The sequence below is a fragment of the Hirundo rustica genome, chromosome 3 (assembly GCF_015227805.2).
Source record: "Hirundo rustica isolate bHirRus1 chromosome 3, bHirRus1.pri.v3, whole genome shotgun sequence".
In the NCBI taxonomy this organism is placed as follows: Eukaryota; Metazoa; Chordata; class Aves; order Passeriformes; family Hirundinidae; genus Hirundo; species Hirundo rustica.
The window spans coordinates 98201854-98221294 of record NC_053452.1 but is presented as its reverse complement, the minus strand read 5'-3'; the positions used below and the strand labels follow the sequence as shown (position 1 = coordinate 98221294).

The 19441-nt window shown below is 37.2% G+C and overlaps 1 protein-coding gene across 20 annotated transcripts in view; it reads left to right on the top strand.

Moving 5' to 3' along the window:
• MYT1L (myelin transcription factor 1 like) overlaps nt 1–19441 on the top strand; it is a 316913-nt gene that overhangs the window by 219973 nt on the left and 77499 nt on the right. For 12 of the 20 annotated variants that reach the window (XM_040058847.2, XM_058419772.1, XM_040058845.2 and 9 more), the window contains 2 exons: nt 11809–12786; nt 17374–17508. In XM_040058847.2, coding sequence (XP_039914781.1) covers nt 11809–12786; nt 17374–17508 — 1113 coding nt within the window. The remainder of the gene's footprint in view (nt 1–11808; nt 12787–17373; nt 17509–19441) is intronic. The other 8 variants (XM_058419777.1, XM_058419776.1, XM_040058855.1 and 5 more) reach the window with 3 other exon arrangements.

Genomic DNA, 19441 nt, shown 5'->3' with positions numbered 1-19441 from the left:
AACTCTATCACACCCTAGAAAAAACATTCAAGAACTGCAATAGGCCAGAGTGGGTCATTCTCCTGAGAAAGCAGGCCATCCTGAGATCTGTCTTTGCTCTGAGGGCCCTTTAACCATCTTATGGCTTGACTTCTTAATATTAGGCTAACAAACCAGTCCTGGGCACAGGGAATAGACACTGTATTTCTCTCTTCAGGGCAAGTGTCCTTGTATAATATCTACAATAAAGACGTATTTTTGCATGACCAAATAGAATAAAAAATAGTATGGGTCTTACTCTACTCTTACGTTTTTTGCTTCCTGATGGAGCTTGAATCCAGTGTAGCTTTTATTGTGGTGACTACCAAATGTTTTTGGTCTGGAATCTATATAAACCATGAGAGCTTATACTCTTACTCTTCTGGTTCCTTAGTGAGTGACCCACCAGACAATGTGTTTAACCTGGGCAGTGGGCATGTGGAGGTGAGCAGGGGAAGTGAAGAAGGAAACAGGCCGTTCTTCGCTTGGCTACAAATGAAGCAAGCCAATCGAAGCAGCATTTCATGGGAAGCCTTTTTTTTTTCAGGTGTGCATTAGAGCATACCTATTGGATTAGGTTTGTCTGGAAAATTATGTGTGAAAAGACTCAATGTCTAGAATCTTTTTGTGCTTAAATAGCAGATAGGTGGAGAGCTTTGTGGGGCTGAAACTGTGCACATCAAAGCAGAGCTTTGAACAGTTGATCAGTGTTAAGGTGTCTCCCAAGTTTATGGCACAGATGAGTATAGATGTAGTTGTATTACCAAGGAAAATAGAAATATGGCTGTTTCTTTCTATACAACATTCCACATGAGAAGTCTAATCTGAAAGTGTTTCAGACACTAGTGCTGCTATTCATAAGTTTGGGGGTTTTAAGTGAGTCATGTTGAAATCCCCATTAAATATACGGAATGAGTTCAGAAAAAAAAATTGATTCAGTGGCTGGAGGGTCTTTGGACACAAAAATGGAAACAAGTTCCAAATGTAAAAGGGGTAACAGGGCTTATGCAGGAAAGAAGAATGCAGAAAGATATAAAGAAACTTAGGAGGTCAGCATGGGAATACTGCAGAGAGCAAATGAAATAGGCTGTTAGGATTCCTTCACAGACAGCAGGAAATGAGAGATGTGAAAGCTGCAGTAAAGAATCTGCATTATGTGAAATATTTAATTTAACAGTTAAAGGGCTTTAAGATGGAAGGTCAGGGCTAAACAAAATACCCACACCCACAGGGAATGCAGCACAGTTTTTTCTGTTATATTTTCTCATCCTTAGATATATGTGAGCCTTTTCCTATAGTTCATGATGTGAAAAAGTGTACTGTGTCTTTTTTTCTTAATAATAGAATTCTTTGTCATCGTCATTTGTAGAATCAGAGCTAGACACATGCAGAGCACTTTTAGAACCCCATTCAATATGTGTAGACTCTCTGAGACTTTTAATAATATTGTAAACAAGGATTTTTAAACTATACCTGATGTATAAGATGAGCCAAAAAAACCAGCAATGAGCCAAAATTACTAACTGTTTAAAAAATGCATAACTAAAAGTAATAACAATGTATTCATTAAAGAAAGAATAACTGCCCTGTGGCAAGTAAGTGTTTTGCTTGAAGTCTGCAAATTGCACATCATGGAGAAGATAGATAGTGTAGAAATAATGTACACAGTTTATCTGAGTTTGAGGAATGGATTTGATGCAGTTCCCTTTCATAAATTCATTTTAAGTCATAAAGCATAATGCAGCACCAGTTACAAAGGAACAGAGGGGGAAAAGTTCATGTTGGATAAGTTAATTCCATTGACTCCTAATACTCAGATACTTTAGTGCACAGAAAGTTAAATTAATGAGACTAGAACCTAAAATAATGACACAAAAGGTAGTTGAAAGGGAACAATAAGTTAAAGTGGAAAAAAACCCCAAACACCCCCTCCCCCCAAAAAAAACCCTAAAAAAACAACCAGAAGTAATTTAAGGCAGAAGTAAAAGCATTAGCATTTGTACATCTCATGTACATTACTTTCACTAGAGAACTTCACCAAAATAACTTCTAGGCTGAAGCATCCTGAGACCAGGCTCAGACTCACATTTTAGTTTCGTGTGGTGTAAGATTGTCTCTGTATCTACGTGCATGTATTTTGGAAAACTATTGTGGTTATTTGATAGATTTTTTTTGTTGCTGTTTGCTGTTTCTGCGAGGATATTTATTTTCAGCACAGATGCTATGCACTGGGACTGTGCTGCTGTACTCACTTTAGGCACTGTGAGACTGGCAACTAAGCTACTGCCATCATAGCTAGTAGGTACATACTTAGTTGGAAATCTATAGAAATGTATGTAAATATGTAAGTTTTTATTTGTCCAGTAAATACACTCCTTTTTAAGAGATACAGGTATTCATTCCAGTGCACATCTGAACAGAGTGTGAAATGCGATTTCTAAAATGAGAGCAGTGTGAGGACTTTAGGTGGACAGGTACTTGGAAGAACCTCACTGGAAATATCTTTTCAGATGCCATATTGACGTAAAAGGTGGTCTGGATCTGGTACTATAGCATACATTTCCTGCATTTGACAGGTGTCTAGGATTCTGCGCTCATTTTTACACATTTCCAGTCACGTGGGCCATTTGTACACATAGATGGCAAATAAAAAGAAGGTACTAAAGACTCTTTGTAGCTAGCTAAGAGGCAGTGAATCATCATTTTCTCTTTTTTGAGGTCCTCTGTACATGTGTACTTGGCTGACTGGAGTAGCATGATTGGCCAGGGTTGACCTTGGCTAGATGCCAGGTTTCAACCAAAGATGCTCTTATCATTCCCCTCCTGATAAAGTCAGGGATAACTCAATAGTTGCCATCAAAGGCAGAACAGCTTGGGGAAATTATTTGAATTTACCAGTGAAATCAGAGTAGGATAATAAGAAAGAAAATAAAGCTGCTTTTCCAGAGCTGCCTGCTCTTTCTGGGGGTGCAGGGAGACGGGGAATGGGGGTTACAGGCCTTTCATCACAGGTTGTTTTTCCCACTGCTTCCTTCTCAGGGAAAGGAGTCCTTCCCTTGCTCCAGTGTGAGGTCCCTCCAATGGGACACAGTCCTCCATAAATTTCAGTATGAGTCTTTCCCATGGGCTTCAGTTCCTCACATTGCTCCAGCATGGATCTCTTTCTACCGGGTACAGCCCTTCAGAAGCAGACTCCTCCAGTGTGGGTTCTCCATGGGGTCAGCAGTCCTGCCAGCAAACTTGCTGCAGCATGGGCTCCTCTCCACAGGGCCACAGATCCTGACAGGAGCCTATTCCAGTGTAGCCTTCCCATAGAGTTACAGCCTCCTGCAAGCATCCACTTGCTCAGATATGGGGTACTCCACAGGCTGCAGGTGGATCTCTGCTTTCCCATGGACCTCCATGGGCTGCAGGGGAATCCCTGCTCCAGTGCCCGGAGCACCTCCTGTTCCTCTCACATACTCTCACTCAACTCTTCTCTGCAATTACTTCTGCCCAATAAATTTTCTTTTTCCTTCTTAAATATGTTATCACAGAGGTGTTTCTGCCTTCATTGATGGACTCGGCCTTTGCCAGCAGCGGGTCCACTGTGGAGCTGGCTGGCATTGGCTCTCCTGAACATGGGGAAGTTGCCAGAAGTTGTAGCCCACCGTGCTACCAAAACCTTGCCATGCAAACCCATGGTAAACTGATCACATTTACCTTACTCGTTCCTTCTGAAATGTGTTTTCCATTGATCCCAGCTTACAGAGGCAAATGTAGATTAAAAAGGTAGATGAAGGAATAAAAAATAAAGGAACAAACCTCCTAACTAAAAGATTTACATTTCAGATGAGGTCAAGTCAGGCAGTTGTGCACATAGATGTCTTTGTCTTTCCAGATTCCTTGGCGCTGAACTCATTGAGGGCACAGAAAGAGACATGAAGAAGAAATTTCAATGATACCACATTTATCAGTTCTCTCATCCTCTAGAATGGTAGTGATATGTGCCTCTGTCCTTCAGCCAGTCAGATCAGCTTATCAAGGCACAGAGTTTCTTTGATAACCAAACACAACTATAAAAAAGTAATTAAACTTATAATGGAGACCAAACAATAATGTAAATAATGCAGTCACAAGCATATGCATAAGTCATAAGCATATATCCCATCCACACCAGCCTTTCCTGATGTATCTTTGTCCATCTACAACCAAAAAATAGATCCTTTTGTGTAACTCCTCATTCCTTCAACTCAGCAGTCCCTACTGTGCCATACTAAAGATACCACTGAAATTCAGCAAGGATCAATTTGAAAATTTTGAGTAAAAGCAATAAAGACAGGATTTACCCCATCAGTTTAGTTGATAACCAGTCAAGATAAATAGTCACTTTTAGGCGATAATTCAGCCCATCTACTAGAGATACCTAGGTAAGGATGAAAAATCATATCCCAACATGCATGTTTTTGTTCATTAGCTGAAAATGGAATCTAGATGTGCAGTTCATATGGAGACATGTTCAATATGAACTGAGTCAGAGATCTGAACTGAAACCAAAACAGTAAAAAGAGATGGTGTATCCCTATACTAAAGATTCCAACCTCTCGTCTCAGAGATTTGTGTGTGAGAAGGAAAATACTTGGTTTATAAACTGAAAATGTGTTCTTCAGGCTGCATCCTTTGTAAGGCAATGAATATGGAGAGGGATGTAGGCATGGGTCACTGTCTGCAGCAGTCTTAAGAATAGCCCCATGAGAAGCTCTGTACCAAGAGCCCTCTGAGTGGGTGTTTTGCCATCAGTGCAGCTGGTCCTCTGCTCTCCTGCTGTCTTCCTGCTGTATCCCAGTATCTGGAGAATAGATTTTGCTTCCTCATTGCCTGGTGCCCTGCTGAGCTGTGGAACCCTGAGAGAAGGCAAGAAACTGCCAAACTCCACTGAATCATTATAAGGCTGTGAGATAAAATATCTCGCCTCCCTCCTATTGACTTCCTAGGGAGAAAAAGTAGGATGAAATGAATGCCAGTCATCAGCTAAAGCCATCTCATTATCTCCTCAGACAGAAGTCAAGTTAAAACAATTAAGGGCTGCCTGAACCTGATTCACAAAGAAGTGTGGACCAGGTGGGAGTGACTGGCTAAATTGTCCTGCCCTTGCAAACCCAGCATATCCACTTCTGTTCACAGGTAATCTCAGAAAGTTCCTTCTCAAACCTAAACATAAACCTCCATACCAAATATTGCAGACACTGCAAACCAAACAAGCATACTTCATACCAACCAGGGACCTTTCCTGCTTAAAGGGATGCTGGTAGGTAACCATACTGTCTCTGGGGTGGAGGAAAACAAGATAATTCCCAGAAAATCTCATTGCCTTTTGACTTTTGGAAATAATGTTTGGCTGTCAGGATGAAAAGATTTGAGAAACAGAAATCAAAAGAAATTAATATTCCATTTTATGTAGCGCTTATACTTTGGTATGTGGAGTAATAGGTCCAGTTTTGGGCTCATCAGCACAAGAAAATCTTGAAATATTGGAGTCTAGTGATGAGCAGTCAGGATGATTAAAGAGATGGACCACATGATGTGCAGAAACATTGAAGAAAAACCAGTTGGTTCACTTGAGGAAGAAAAAGCTAAGGGGAGAAATTAGGCTTCAGCTATCTGTATGGAGAGTGGAGAGAAGATGCAAGTGTGTAGCATAAGAATAAGAGACAAGACAGAAGTTGTAACAAAAAAAAAAAATCCATTTAGAAATAAGAAAGAATTTCTCACCATGACAGTGGTCAAACACTGGAATAGATTTCCTAGAGATGCTGTGGCATTTCTATCCTGGAAGACCTTTAAAGCTGAGCTAACAGAACAGGGCCATGGTAATTGCTCTAAGCTGGCCCTTTTTTTGAGCAGATGTTGGACCACAGAACCTCCCTAGGTCCCTTCCAGCGCCAGCTGCTGAGTAATTCTATGGCACCAGTGCACTGTCAATAGCATGTGACAATATCTTAACATCAAAGAAAGGCAAGCAGTATCTTGTGGTGCAGTGACAAAAATCTTAAACACGTTGGCTTGAGTCAGAACCTAGATAACCTTTAAGAAGCTCTTGCAGTCTGGCACTTGAAGCAAAATTACTTCAGACATGATCTTGTCAGAGGAGCTGTCAGATATCCTTAGATCCTTTTCCAAAATCGTACTCATACAGGTAGCTTGTAGGGATTTGTATTGGGAAAACATGGATGAAAGAAAATTTTAAAACTACGTTGCTCTGTATTACCTGATGCTCTCTGTCTTTATATTAATAAGAATAACCCAAGTAAGAACATCTGTATTCTACCAATATTTATTGTGGACTTTTGCAGATCAGGATGCTGTTCATGCAGATGTGACATAAGCAGAGGCTTAATAATAGGTCATAAAAATGAAATATATATGTATATATGTGTGTGTGTGTATATATATATACACATATAAATAGTACTTCAATTTTCAGCAAGCAAAACCAGATAAAAAGTGGAACCTATAGAAAACTAAAAGATCAAAACATAACAGGAAAAAAAAAGGAATGAAAAGATACATAAGACTGCAAATTGTGCATATTTAAAAGTCTGTGGGCTTGACGCACTGTAGTCCTCACTATTAATTTATAATACTGACTCCTACTGTAACATGCTGCGTTCTTCAGCTCAGAACTTCCTTGCCACACTTAATGACCTCTACTCTCCATTTATTTTACTTTGATCATTGATTATTAATTGTATATATATATATATACTATAATTGTAGTAGAGTCTGAACAATAAGACCCAGTATTATTGCTATTCTAAGCAGTTGTAGCAGGCTAAGGGGGAGAAGTGGGGAAAAAATGGAATAGCTAGAGAGAGTCAACTAAGTGAACAGTTACCTTTCTCTTTTGCCTTCCGTTATGTATATATGGTCCATAAAGGAGCCAATTGTTACAATACCCAAATTGCTTGGGTCTTTACCTATAGCACTTCCAGTATAAAATAACTTCAGGAGATTTTGTAGAGATGAAGAAAGTACTCTTCATGTACATGATCAACTTCAGAGTTCAGTGCATAGGTGAAATAGGCATACTCAAATGCTTGGGTTCTAATCCAAATCCCATGTCGGTAGGAGTGTTTAGACTTTTAGGAGACTTTGCTTAGGTCCTTGGAGAATTACACATGTCCCGTTTCTTCTGTGTGGAGTTGAGAAGTTGAGAGCTCACTGAGTTTTCCACCTCTTCAGTTTCCTTACTCACAACAAGATTTTCCCCAAGACGACAATGTACAAACAATCCCCCTCCCCATATTATGCTGTGACTTTCTAAGATTTGGAATTCATTTGTGCTGACATTGTCTTGCTAAATGTTTCTCATAGGCCAGCTATCAGAGACTGTAATGTGGACATGTGTGCATGTACTTTGCATTACAGCTTAAAGGGGGAAGAATGCTGAGCACTTAGGAATTGACAAATAGCAGTGGCAAGAGCAGTGAAGTGTTTTAAACCAGGAAATGCTGCCTGGATAATGAAACCATCCATCTGGTCAGGAAGCCTGTGTGACCACATGTAGGTTTATCTTCTTAGCCATCATGTTTTCCCATGCTTGGAAGAAAAGTGAGTAACTTGATACCCAGACCACCGATCTGGAAAGTTTTGTTTCTGAAGTCTTTGTCCTTTGGTGAGAATGTAGGTGCTGTTCCTGAAGTATCATTGCCTCTCTCTGCAAAATCTCTCAATCTAAATGGTATGTATTTTCCTTTTCAAAAGGAAGGTGCTGTTTTGCATGACTCCCTACACTAAAACCAGCAAGCCATTTCACCTGGCAAAATACTGCTTAAAATTGGATGTAATTGGAACAAAAGGAGGAAACAGTCAAGGATGTAGAGGCTTTAATTCATATTCTCCCATGACTCCTGGTATGACATGGAAAGAGTCACTCAAATTCTCTGTGTCTCAATTTCCCATCTGTAAAATGGGGTTAAAATACCTACCTCACAGGGGTGTTGTGAGGCTTCTTAAAATAATGTTTGTAAAGTGCTTTGAGATCCTTGGATGAAAGGTGCAATAAGAAATCAAATTATTCACTTTGTTTTAGTGCAATACAAGTGCACTTCTGTCAAAATGTCTAAAGGCTTCCAGCTCTCAATAGCTGCTCTTACACTACTCCATTATAATTTCCTCCTGCCATTTGTTATATCTGCTGCAAGTTAAAAAGAACGAATTTAAAATCTAGAATGCCTAAATTTTCATGATATTTTATGGAAGAGGGCTAGAATAATCTGATATTCTTTTAAAACTGTGTTGTGTATTCTTTGGCCATGCAACCCTAAAGTTAACAAAAAAAGGATATATTACAACTTTGTGCATTCTTCACCTAAAATGACTAGCTTGTGTCTTTGTGAGACAAACTCAATCTCTTCACAAAATAAAAACCTTCAGTTTGCATTGCTGGTTCCAAAACTTTTCCAAGGGGTAGAGTAAATCTTCTGCCTCTCCTGGTTTCGCAGTCATTTAACAGACAGCCATTAAGCAGCACACTGTAAAGGTAGTTACTGAGTTAAAGATCAAATCTAAGAAATCACAGAAATGTGAAATGAAAGCAAGATTAAATTTTAAAGAGCTGAATCAAAGAAAAGGCATATAGTTCACAGAGCTGCTAATGTAACATACTTCCTAGAAGACCCTTAACTAATACACAAACTGATTCAGTATTTCAAATTTCATATTGATAAATAGATGATACAGGTGCCTCACTAGAGCAAGCTTAGAATCCAGCTGTTATTGAGGAGTTGACATGGCATACATAAATATCTTCCTCATTAAAATTAACTGCTGCATGGAGATAGGAGTCATGAGTAAAATAGCTGATAAAGAAAGGAAATGCAAAAAAAGGCCAAAAATTAAAATAAGAGAAATGAAACTTAAATATTTTGCTTTCCTACCTCTCTCATCTGAGATTAGTGCTTTACACTTTCTTCTCTTCCACTACCTTTTCCTTCTTCATTTTCTGACTGAATGGATGGGAGACCAGAAAAGGGTATAGCCAAAACAGAATAAAAAATACTGTTGTTACAGTTTTCACCCAGCTTAGGGTGAAAATCAAAAGGAATTCAGATGTCTTCTGTCATACAGTGCATGATTTATATTTTGACTTTTCACTTGTAGAGGCAAGGTATAACATATTCCTCCCCTTGGTGATCATTTACCAACACAACCCCCCCTTTTAATAAACAATCCTTGAAACTTTTCACACTTCAAAAGCTGGCCTAGAATAGTCACTGTGTACCTAAGCAGTTCTCAGGATGACTTGAGAATTTTTTTTTCCACTTTGCATTTCAATATTGTATTGCAGCTAGATTTAGACTGATTTCACCAGTGTTTGTTGATACCTCATCCTAAATTTGAAGGCACTAGCAATTTTGGAGGTATAGCTTATTGCTTCTTGAATTACTTTGATGTTCCTTTACTGCATGTGACTGCCCATCAGTGTAGTTACAAGAAGCACCCCACAAAAGCCTCAGTTTCTATGAAACAATCTCCTCGGCACCAGGTTTTATCCTTAATATTTAAATTAATTTGGGACTTGTTTGTACATCTTACTTTAGGAAATTATTAGTGTATTTGCTTTTCAAATAGCACAGTCTAGTTCTTCACCGGTCCTTCATTCCCTTCTTCTATTCCGTTATTCAAGATGGACATTTTTCAAATAGGAAGTGTAAGTGGCAATCCTTGTACACTGGAAATCTGATACTCTGATACCCTTAATTTTTGTGGCGCTGAAACATAAATGCGAATTATGATGATCTTGAAAAAGATAGTAACTAAAATAAAACCACCTTTTATGATAAACAGATAACCCGCTACTGTCTTGGAATATCTTGTGATGTAGAAATACCATACTATCTTCTTTATTAATTCTCTTTCCTCTGTATTCAAGCAGATAATATGTAAGATAAAATATTTTACCATTAGGGCATTTTTTTTTCTAGACATAGCCTAGTCATCAACCAGTTCTGCTGCTTAACTACAGCCTACTATCATCCCAGGATCCCTAACCACTGTGTAGAAGAAATACTATCTTGTGGCTGAAATATGAATTATTACGCTGTTTAGCTTTGTATTTACAACTCTTGATTCATTATCTTGTCTACCAACATAAAAACTGTTTTTATCAAACACTATTTCCTATTACCAAAATGTTAGTGCGCAAGCCACCTACTACCTGAAAATTCCCACTTTGGTTTGTTTAACCCAAATTATGAGCCACACTTTAGAAATTGGTATGTGTTTAGGTGTACTAGTGTTGAAAATACATCTAAGCTGAAAAGATGCTATCAGAAGTTTATGGAATAGCTCTTGAGCAGGTGTTAATTATCCTCGCTCTACTGGTTTGTTTCAGTTTGCACCAGCTGAAAAACTGGCCTAGCATGTCACTGTAATGACAGATCTAGGAACTTTCTTTTCCAGTGCTGGAAAATGTTGAAATATAGCTTGGGTAGATGATCATCAAAATATAAGTTATGTAATGATCATTACTCCATTATTATGAATGTGTGTTTTAAGATTGAGTCTAGTAATGGCATAACTTCTGAGTGAAGATGAGATACCAGAAGATGCTCTCTGGATGATATTCATCTGACTGAGTATGGGTATCTTTAAGGTGGGAATCAAGTCTGAGTCTCTTCATTGTCAGCGATAAGAAACAGGCACTTGTAGTGGTTGTTAGTTTTATTCTCAGGAAGATATCCTAACCAGATCAGGTGTGCTGTGTCCACAAGGTGTCTGCTTCTCTTACTGACTAAGGATGGAACCATGGATGTAGATGTAGATGTAGATGTAGATGAGGTAGCTGTAGCTGTAGCTGTAGCTGTAGCTGTAGCTGTAGCTGTAGATGTCTGCCTTGTTCATGTCTAAAGTTAGGTGGGGTGAATCTCCTCCTCAGGGGCTCTCATTGGCTCCATCTTCGTAAGGTCTCCCTAACAGTTACTAGAAAAAGCTGAGTAAAATGTGGTAGCACCATTCTGTTACAGTACACAAAACAGTAAATAATAGCCCTATCATACATATATGACTATAAAATTTGGGCTAGCATATTTACTTGAAATTATATTGTGCATATAATTCCTTCTATCCTCCTTTCATGTAACAACTCTTTTAAAATTCTTAACTTCTCCACAGTTGAACTGTGAGATTTTGATTTTGCTGATGGATCCATTGAGTAAAATGCCATTTTAATCTTTGTGCTTAGCTACTGGTTAACTAGTGTTAATGGTGTATACAGTGTTAAAAATGTGACATTTTCCTTCTTAGAGTATACTCTTTCGGTGAATGGCATTCATCAGTGAGAGAATAAGTCCAGTAGTACTCACTCCTTTGCCATCTACCATATTTACAGGAAATACAGGAGTGAGAAAAGTTGGAAACCTAGGCAATTATGTCATCTGAATAATGTGATTGTAAAAAATCCCATAAAACTGTGAATATAGAAGTGAAAGGAGAAACATAAGTATTTATGCAGTAATATTTAGCAGTAGTAGTAATTAGCATTTTGATTGCCTTTTTCTTATCAGTTCTGTGAAAGAAATTCATGTGAATAACAAATAAACAAAAATAGCCCTATGGACTATAGAGAATTCAGTTCAAATGGGTCAGCCATAGTGTTCTAAAATTGCTGTATGTTTAACAATATTTGACATGCAGTTTGTTTTCTGTCCATGCGATTGCAACAACAGTTCCAATTGTAGCCACTTTTTTCTTTTCTTTTCCTTTTTCTTTCTTTCTTTGTTTCTTTCTTTGTTTCTGTTTTTTATGCAGAAGACCATCAAATGAATTGTCACAATACTCGAATAATTCAAGACACAGAAAAAGACGATAACAATAATGATGAGTATGATAATTACGATGAACTGGTGGCCAAGTCATTGTTAAATCTTGGCAAAATTGCAGAGGATGCAGCATACAGAGCCAGGACAGAATCAGAAATGAACAGCAATACATCTAATAGTCTGGAAGATGATAGTGACAAAAATGAAAATATCGGTCGGAAAAGTGAGCTGAGTTTAGATTTAGACAGTGATGTTGTTAGGGAAACAGTGGACTCCCTTAAATTATTAGCACAAGGACATGGTGTAGTGCTTTCAGAAAACATTAATGACAGAAATTATGCAGATAATACTTCACAGCAAGACAATAGGAATATGAACTTTGTAATGCTAGGGAAGCCTGTGAACAATGGACTTACAGAAAAAATAGTGGAGGAGAGTGATGAAGAGGTGTGTCTCAGCAGTTTGGAGTGCTTAAGGAACCAGTGTTTTGATCTGGCTAGGAAACTCAGTGAGACAAACCCACAGGAAAGAAATCAACAGCAAAACATGAACACTCGTCAGCATGTCAGGCAAGAAGATGACTTCCAAGGAAGAACACCAGACCGGAATTACTCTGATATGATGAACCTAATGAGACTTGAAGAACAGTTGAGCCCCAGATCTAGGACTTTTTCTAGCTGTGCCAAGGAGGATGGTTGTCATGAAAGAGACGATGATACCACCTCTATTACTTCAGATAGGTCTGAAGAAGTATTTGATATGACAAAAGGTAACTTAACCCTGCTTGAGAAAGCAATTGCTTTGGAAACTGAGAGAGCAAAAGCCATGAGAGAAAAAATGGCAGTGGAAGCTGGAAGGAGGGATAATATGAGATCATTTGAGGAACAGTCTCCAAGACACCTTTCTGGAGATGACAGGAAGCCTAAACCAAGTGACGGCCATGTCAAAAAGCCATATTATGGTAAAGGTAATATTTCTATATACCGTATGTTATGTCATGAGAAAGTGTGAGCTAACATGTTAAGTTTTTGCATAGATTTCTGAAATGAAGTTATTAATTCTACCTAATGGGAACTTTATTAAAATTGTAGTATGACATGATTGTAAAATAGCATCATGCTATGATTATAAAATAAAAGAATTCATTCTGCAGTGTTAGAAATATGTACAGTATATAATTGGCTAAATTAAAAAAGTAACTTCTCAGGAAAACAAAACAAGAGATCATGTTGAAAGAGGCAAAGATTTTTCTCAAGGTTTTAATATATATTATGGTAATAATTAAAAAAAAGAGAATTGTGTTGCAAACTATATTGAAGAGGGGGGTTTATGTAGCAGATAGTCAATCAGCTATGAAGTGCATATATTACAGATTGGATTGGGTAGGTGGCATCGTGACTTATAAAATTATCATCAAATGACAGTTATCGATGAAGCCTCTCCCATCTAAAATGTAGAATTGCCTGATAGAAATTGAACAGTATCAAAATGACCGATAACATAAGATAGGGGCAGTGACTGCACATTAATTATCTTAAAATAGTAAGGTAATGGAAACCATTTGCTATGCAAGGCATGGTGTGGCCTGGGCTGAGATCAATAGCAATTTCTTTCTTATGTGCATTCCACTTCACTGGTTTCATTCCATTGTGGAAACAGTTAAGGTGCTGCCTTGACCATAATTCAATACAAGAAAAACAACAATAAAAAGAATAAAAACCAAACCAACCAAACAAAAAACCCCAACAGACTAAAGGTCACCTTTAGAATGCCTTTTAATTTGCAGGATTATCATGGTGATGGTGTGTTTATATTATAACACCCCTCTTTAATGTGTTTATGTCTATACATGTAGGGCCATGTTGTATTAAGTGTTCAATACCTCCTGAGATTCATTGAACACCCCTGATTCCCATTGACTTTAGTGGAAGTTGAGGACGTGGTATTTCTTGAGAGATGCTAAACAGGTTTATCTTATATTTGTTGTAAAAATATTTGGTTTGCTTTCTGCAATTAAGATGGTGGGAATTTTTCCCTTTTTTTATAAATCCCTGTTTTGAAAAAGTAATCTGCCTGCGACATTCATGTAGGCAGACAACATTTTGATCCAAGAAAGTTTTGATTATTTTTCACAAGTCCTAAACAAAAGTAATGATCAGTCTTTTAGAAAAGCATGTAAATTACTGATGTCAAACATTGCTGCAATGTATTTTAGTGAAGTTTTGTTTGTTCTAACCACAGATATAGTCCACTGTATGCTGTAGTAACTTCGGGCATTTGGGGAAGACAGCTTTATTTAGTTAGTGCATTACTGCATAGCCATCTGGATGTTGTGCTAAATGTTGTTCACATATGACCTATTATGGATGCATTTCCCTGTGAGTACATGTCTCTAAAAGCACGGAAAACATGGCAAACAAAAAATAATTTTTGAACAGTTTTTAAATTCTGCTATTGTCCAGCCTTTCCAGTCTATATATGGCTGGGAAAACATTTTTGCATATAGGCCTGCTGTCTCCAAAAAGCCTATATAATTTCTGATGGTGAGAAATATATATGGATATACTATTTTAGTGAATTCTATTGCTTCTTTGAACCATCCTATTTCTTGGGAGCTGCAGGTTGAATTGATAATAGGTCCAAGGCTCAACCAGGGACTAAATACTGTGGGAGTTTGGACCGTTAAACTTTTTGGAGTGGATCATTCTTCACTTTTTTAATTAAAAAACAAAACAAAACAAAACAAAAAAACCCCACCAAAACAACCAACCAAACACTCAAGGAAAAAAACCAAACCAAACCAAAAAAACCCAAAACAAAACAAACAAACAAACAAAAAAATAAACCACCACTGAGCCAAACCAAACAAACCTTTGGGAAACGTTCTGGTAGTTGTTGAGAGAGGAAGCTTTAAGTAAGACAATTGCTTATATCATTTGTTCTCCAGTCATATGTTATCTTCCAAATACTGCTGGAAGAGATACCTGCAGAGATGTATGATACGGTTAGGTGGAAACTTTCTTGGGAGCACAGATCTGTAGTGAGAACTGCCTCTTGGCTTCAAAGATCAATGAAACAACCGTTAGGAGACCACTAACCATTTCCCCCCTGCCATTTTAAGCTTTCTAAACAGGTTTTCTTCTGAAATTTATGCATTTTGAAACCTTTTAAAGTCCTTTGACAACCTTCACTCAGGAAATACTTCCATTGTGGCAAGGAGTGAGAAAAGGTTGCACAGTTCAGTAGAACTGCAATATTTCTCCCAAATAGCAAAAGAGGATTTACAAAACAGTATCCGGTGCTTCGTAAAAAAGCTGTGAAAAGTTTACTCAAATGTCTTCCATTAAAAGCAATGGGAAATTGTGCAAGTGCAGTTTTATGCAGGTTTTAAAATCATTTAGAGTAGTATACAGCATCTTTTCTGATTCATTAGACCATAAAGGCTCTTAAGGATCTGATATGTGCTATAACTTTATGATGTAGTCCTTAATACAGAGCAGGATTTGCTTGACGCTGTAGGATGCAAGTGTCTAGATCCTCAGCTGCTCTAAATTACAATACCTTCACTGACTTTGGTGGAGTTCTAAAGATGTCGAGTAGCTAAAGTTCCTCTAGTTTAAAGTCTCTAAAAAGCCATTATGGTCTATTAATCATCTACATTTTTGCAGTCCTTGAATATTGTTATATTTACATAATTTATATTTCATTTACATTATCTATTCACTTATCTAATACTTTTACACATCCCAAAGTACTTGACTTGATGAGTTGCTTAGAGTTGTGTATGTATGTAGCTGTGGGCTTGCTGTTCTAGTGGTCTCAGCACAGGCCTATCTGGCAGGAATTCAAATCCCTCCTCTGACATTTGCTCCTTCTGTGGCCTTGGGTTTAACTTCTTGATCTCTTTCTTCAATTTTCTGATGCATGAGATTATGGTCTTTCCAGGAGTGTTGTGATAACTTTATAACACATTGGAGACAGATTTATATGTTCGTTTGTCATTAAAGAGCATGGAACAAAGAACTCTGTTCTACAGTCCATATGCAAGCTAAGTAAAATAAAACTTTCATAATTAGGGTTTCCATTTGCAAAATACAAGGTTTAAGTATGATATTATATGTTAAGAATGGATTTAAGACATGAAGAGTCATTACAATGAGCTAAAGATTTTCTGTAAAAATGAAGCTGTTTTGGAAGAACTTGAAAAGTAAAAATATATATAAAACCTACCAGAAGGAAATCAGGAAAAGATACATCCAAAACAGAATGTGAACTCTGGATTGTACTGATTCATAATTATAAGAATGGGTTGTACGTGAAGTTCTGCAAGTACTGAAATTTCCCCCTATTGTACTGAGGGTTCTTTCTGTTGAAGCTGGGATGGAATTTAATGTAGAAAAAGGCTTACTGGAAAACAAGTAGCAAAATCTTATTTTATGGAAATGAAAGTATAAATACTGAGGCAGAGTAATTACAAGAGCAACATAAAATTACTAAATTAGGATAGTTCTGATTGGGTATTGGAAGGAATGATGGACCAAAAATGATGTTTGTGATCTTGAGCCAAAATTGTAGCAGTCTGAGTATCCTGAATTTTATCCCTTTAATACTGATATGAAAATCAGCAATAATGTCCAAAACCTGGCAATTGTGGTCAAGATGATAAGATGTAATTTTTATTATGTGCTTGTCTGGAAGAACAGATGTTTTGCAGATGTTTTGTTAAAGGAAATAAGCAGATGAGTTATATGAGAAAGTTCTAAATCGGGATTAATGTCACCAGTATTCCATTACATTATTGGCAGAAAACTTTATTTTATGGAAAAAATGTCTAGTTAGGCTTTTCTTTGATTTGTAGTCAGAAGATCCAACAACAATCCAAAAGGTCATTAACCTTTCAAGCATATGAATATTCAGATGTTACATATGCATGTTGGTAAAGGCCCAGATTTACAGCACAAGCGATACTTTCAGTAATTCTGATTACAATGTTTACTCCACCGTAATTCATTGAAGAGAAAGGAATATTTATGTAATTTTACCACTTCATAAGAAATTTAAAGAAAACCAGATTAATTTCCTCATTGAGACTTGGAAAAGGGATTTTTGTGGAATCGTTATGCTAAAGAGCTGGGTTTTCTACTCTCAGGACATTGAACTGCTATGACAGTACATTTGCGGACCTTAATACATGAGGCAAATAAGAATGTAAAGAAGGGAAACTCCAACTAAACAGTTTCCAAATGACCTTGCACACTCGAGCTAATGCTTGCCATCAGAACATTGACTGACAGTGGTACAGCTTTGCTATAAAAAGGTCATTTTCCAATCATTGTGAATGGATATTGCCGTGATCATGGGAGCCTGCAGCCTGAGAAGAAGATAACAGGATAAAAGTGACAGAACTGTGATAAGAAGTAGAAGGGTTTTTTTGTTTTTTTTTTTCCAGTTTTCATAATAACATTTACCAAAGAGTAAATGACATGATTAAATGAACCTTCTTACAGAAATGTGAAAAGACTCATTCACTTGACACATTTGTTGTAAATTATAGATCCCTCAAGAACAGAAAAGAAAGAGAGCAAATGTCCTACCCCTGGGTGTGATGGAACTGGCCATGTAACGGGGCTTTACCCCCATCACCGCAGTTTGTCAGGATGCCCACACAAAGATAGGGTCCCTCCAGAAAGTAAGTTCACCTTCTTTCATGGAAACTGGGGATAAAACTACAAAAAAAATTTCTAGCATGCTTTTTAAACCTTTTATTTAAAAAATTAATTTCATTTTTCAGTATGGTTTGTCTCAACTTAGTCAAATGTTCTGTGTTATACTTTTTCCTTTATTCCATCTTTTCCATTCTTTACTAACTTCACACTAAAAGAACAACTTTTAAAGCTGTATTCTTTGATTTTAAGAATCCTAGGTTGTTTTTTAATAGACATATTTTGTCAACAGAGAAAAATATTTCCAGAATATGTGCACTGCTTTTGCTTCTGCGTGCTAATGTCACATCAAATGTCCTTATTGTCTTGTACAGGAATAATTATTTCTGAGAAACTTGCAACCCCTTTCCTTTGTTATTGTTGTGTCTGAAACATAATTTATATTAAACTAGTGCATATTATAAAAAATAATAATTTGGCTGTTTACTTAGTTACAGAACTCAGGATTTTGAGCAAACATCCCCTGTCAGTCACATGGGTAGAACTTCCTGCCCTGTCAGCAAATTCTCTGTGTAGGAAGTTCACCCATATGAGCCCATGGACACCCACCTAAAGGCAGAGGGCTTCATTTCTGGAAGTCACCTCCTTGGCTGGTGAAATCAGCATAGTTCTGTTGAAGCCAATGACTCTGTGCTGGTTTTCATCAGGAAGTGTCTAGCTAAGATCCAATTCTCTTTCACACCAGTTTTAAAATGGAGTTATGGATTCCATTCCATATGGACCTAAAATCCTCACTGTCCATCAGCACTTACAGACTTAATCTCAATTAATTTCCAACAGCCTTAAGGAAATGTGATAAAGACCGTCAGAACTAAAATGGTCCCCAGTTTCCAAAGGAAAGCAGATTCTGATGGACAGGAAAATAGAAGTAGATTAGCGCTGCTAGAGTGGCAGACATAACAAGTCTCCTCTTCCATGGTACAGTGGCTTCTTCCAGAAGTAAAGTGATGAGGAAGTACTTTAGGAAATTTGTTGTAGTTGGGTTGGTCTCTGAATACAGTAGAACAAATAAAGTAATTTCTCTGCTTTCCAAGACCCTGTAATTGTCTGAAACACAAATACTTATTTAGTTGCTCAAAGTTCTATCATTTTTTCAAATGGTAAATGAAAAGCTCCTTAGAAGACTTTGTAAATCAAAGAAGAATATAGCTTTAAACTGTTTGCATGCTCTTGTACCTACTAAAATGACAAAGGTGAGCTCATCTTTTTTTTCCTGTGATGTTGGCCTTGTGAAGCATGTTTCAAGAACAGCTTTAAATATTAGGAATTTCAGAGTGAAGCTTTTGCATCTATACACATTTTATCACACTGATGATGGGGTGATGATGATGGTTATCTTTTAATGAGTATATATGGTTTAATTCTCAAGTCTCTGAACAGCTTTTATTCAGTTCTTTACTCAGTCAAGGTATTGACTGATTTTATTAGTTTGGTGGGTTTTTTCTTTTTTTTTTTTTTTTTTTTTTTTTTTTTTTTTTATTTTGTTGTTGTTGTTGTTGTTGTTTATTTATTTTGTTTGTTGGGGTTTTGTTTTGTTTTTTTTGAGTGAGAACTAAATACAGGCTTCCAGACCACTTCTTGTGTGACAAAATGAGAACTTCACAAGGGCTGGATGGCCTTTTTCCATTGAGTGATGCACTGCCATCCAAGACATGGATTCAGATATGCCTCATGTCATAAAAAACTCTTCGGCGTTCCCAAAAAGTTCTTGATAATTTGGCCCTTCATAGCATGAGTTTTATGATTTAGAGGGGTACTTCTCTGAGCAGCCTTGGAGTAAGTTTTCCATCCAGCTTGCAGTGGATGCGGATGTAAATCAGTTTACTTGCTTAAGCTTGTACCACTTATTTATTTTTTACATTTTTCTTTCTGTCATCCCTCAATTTTTAAGTGTTTAAT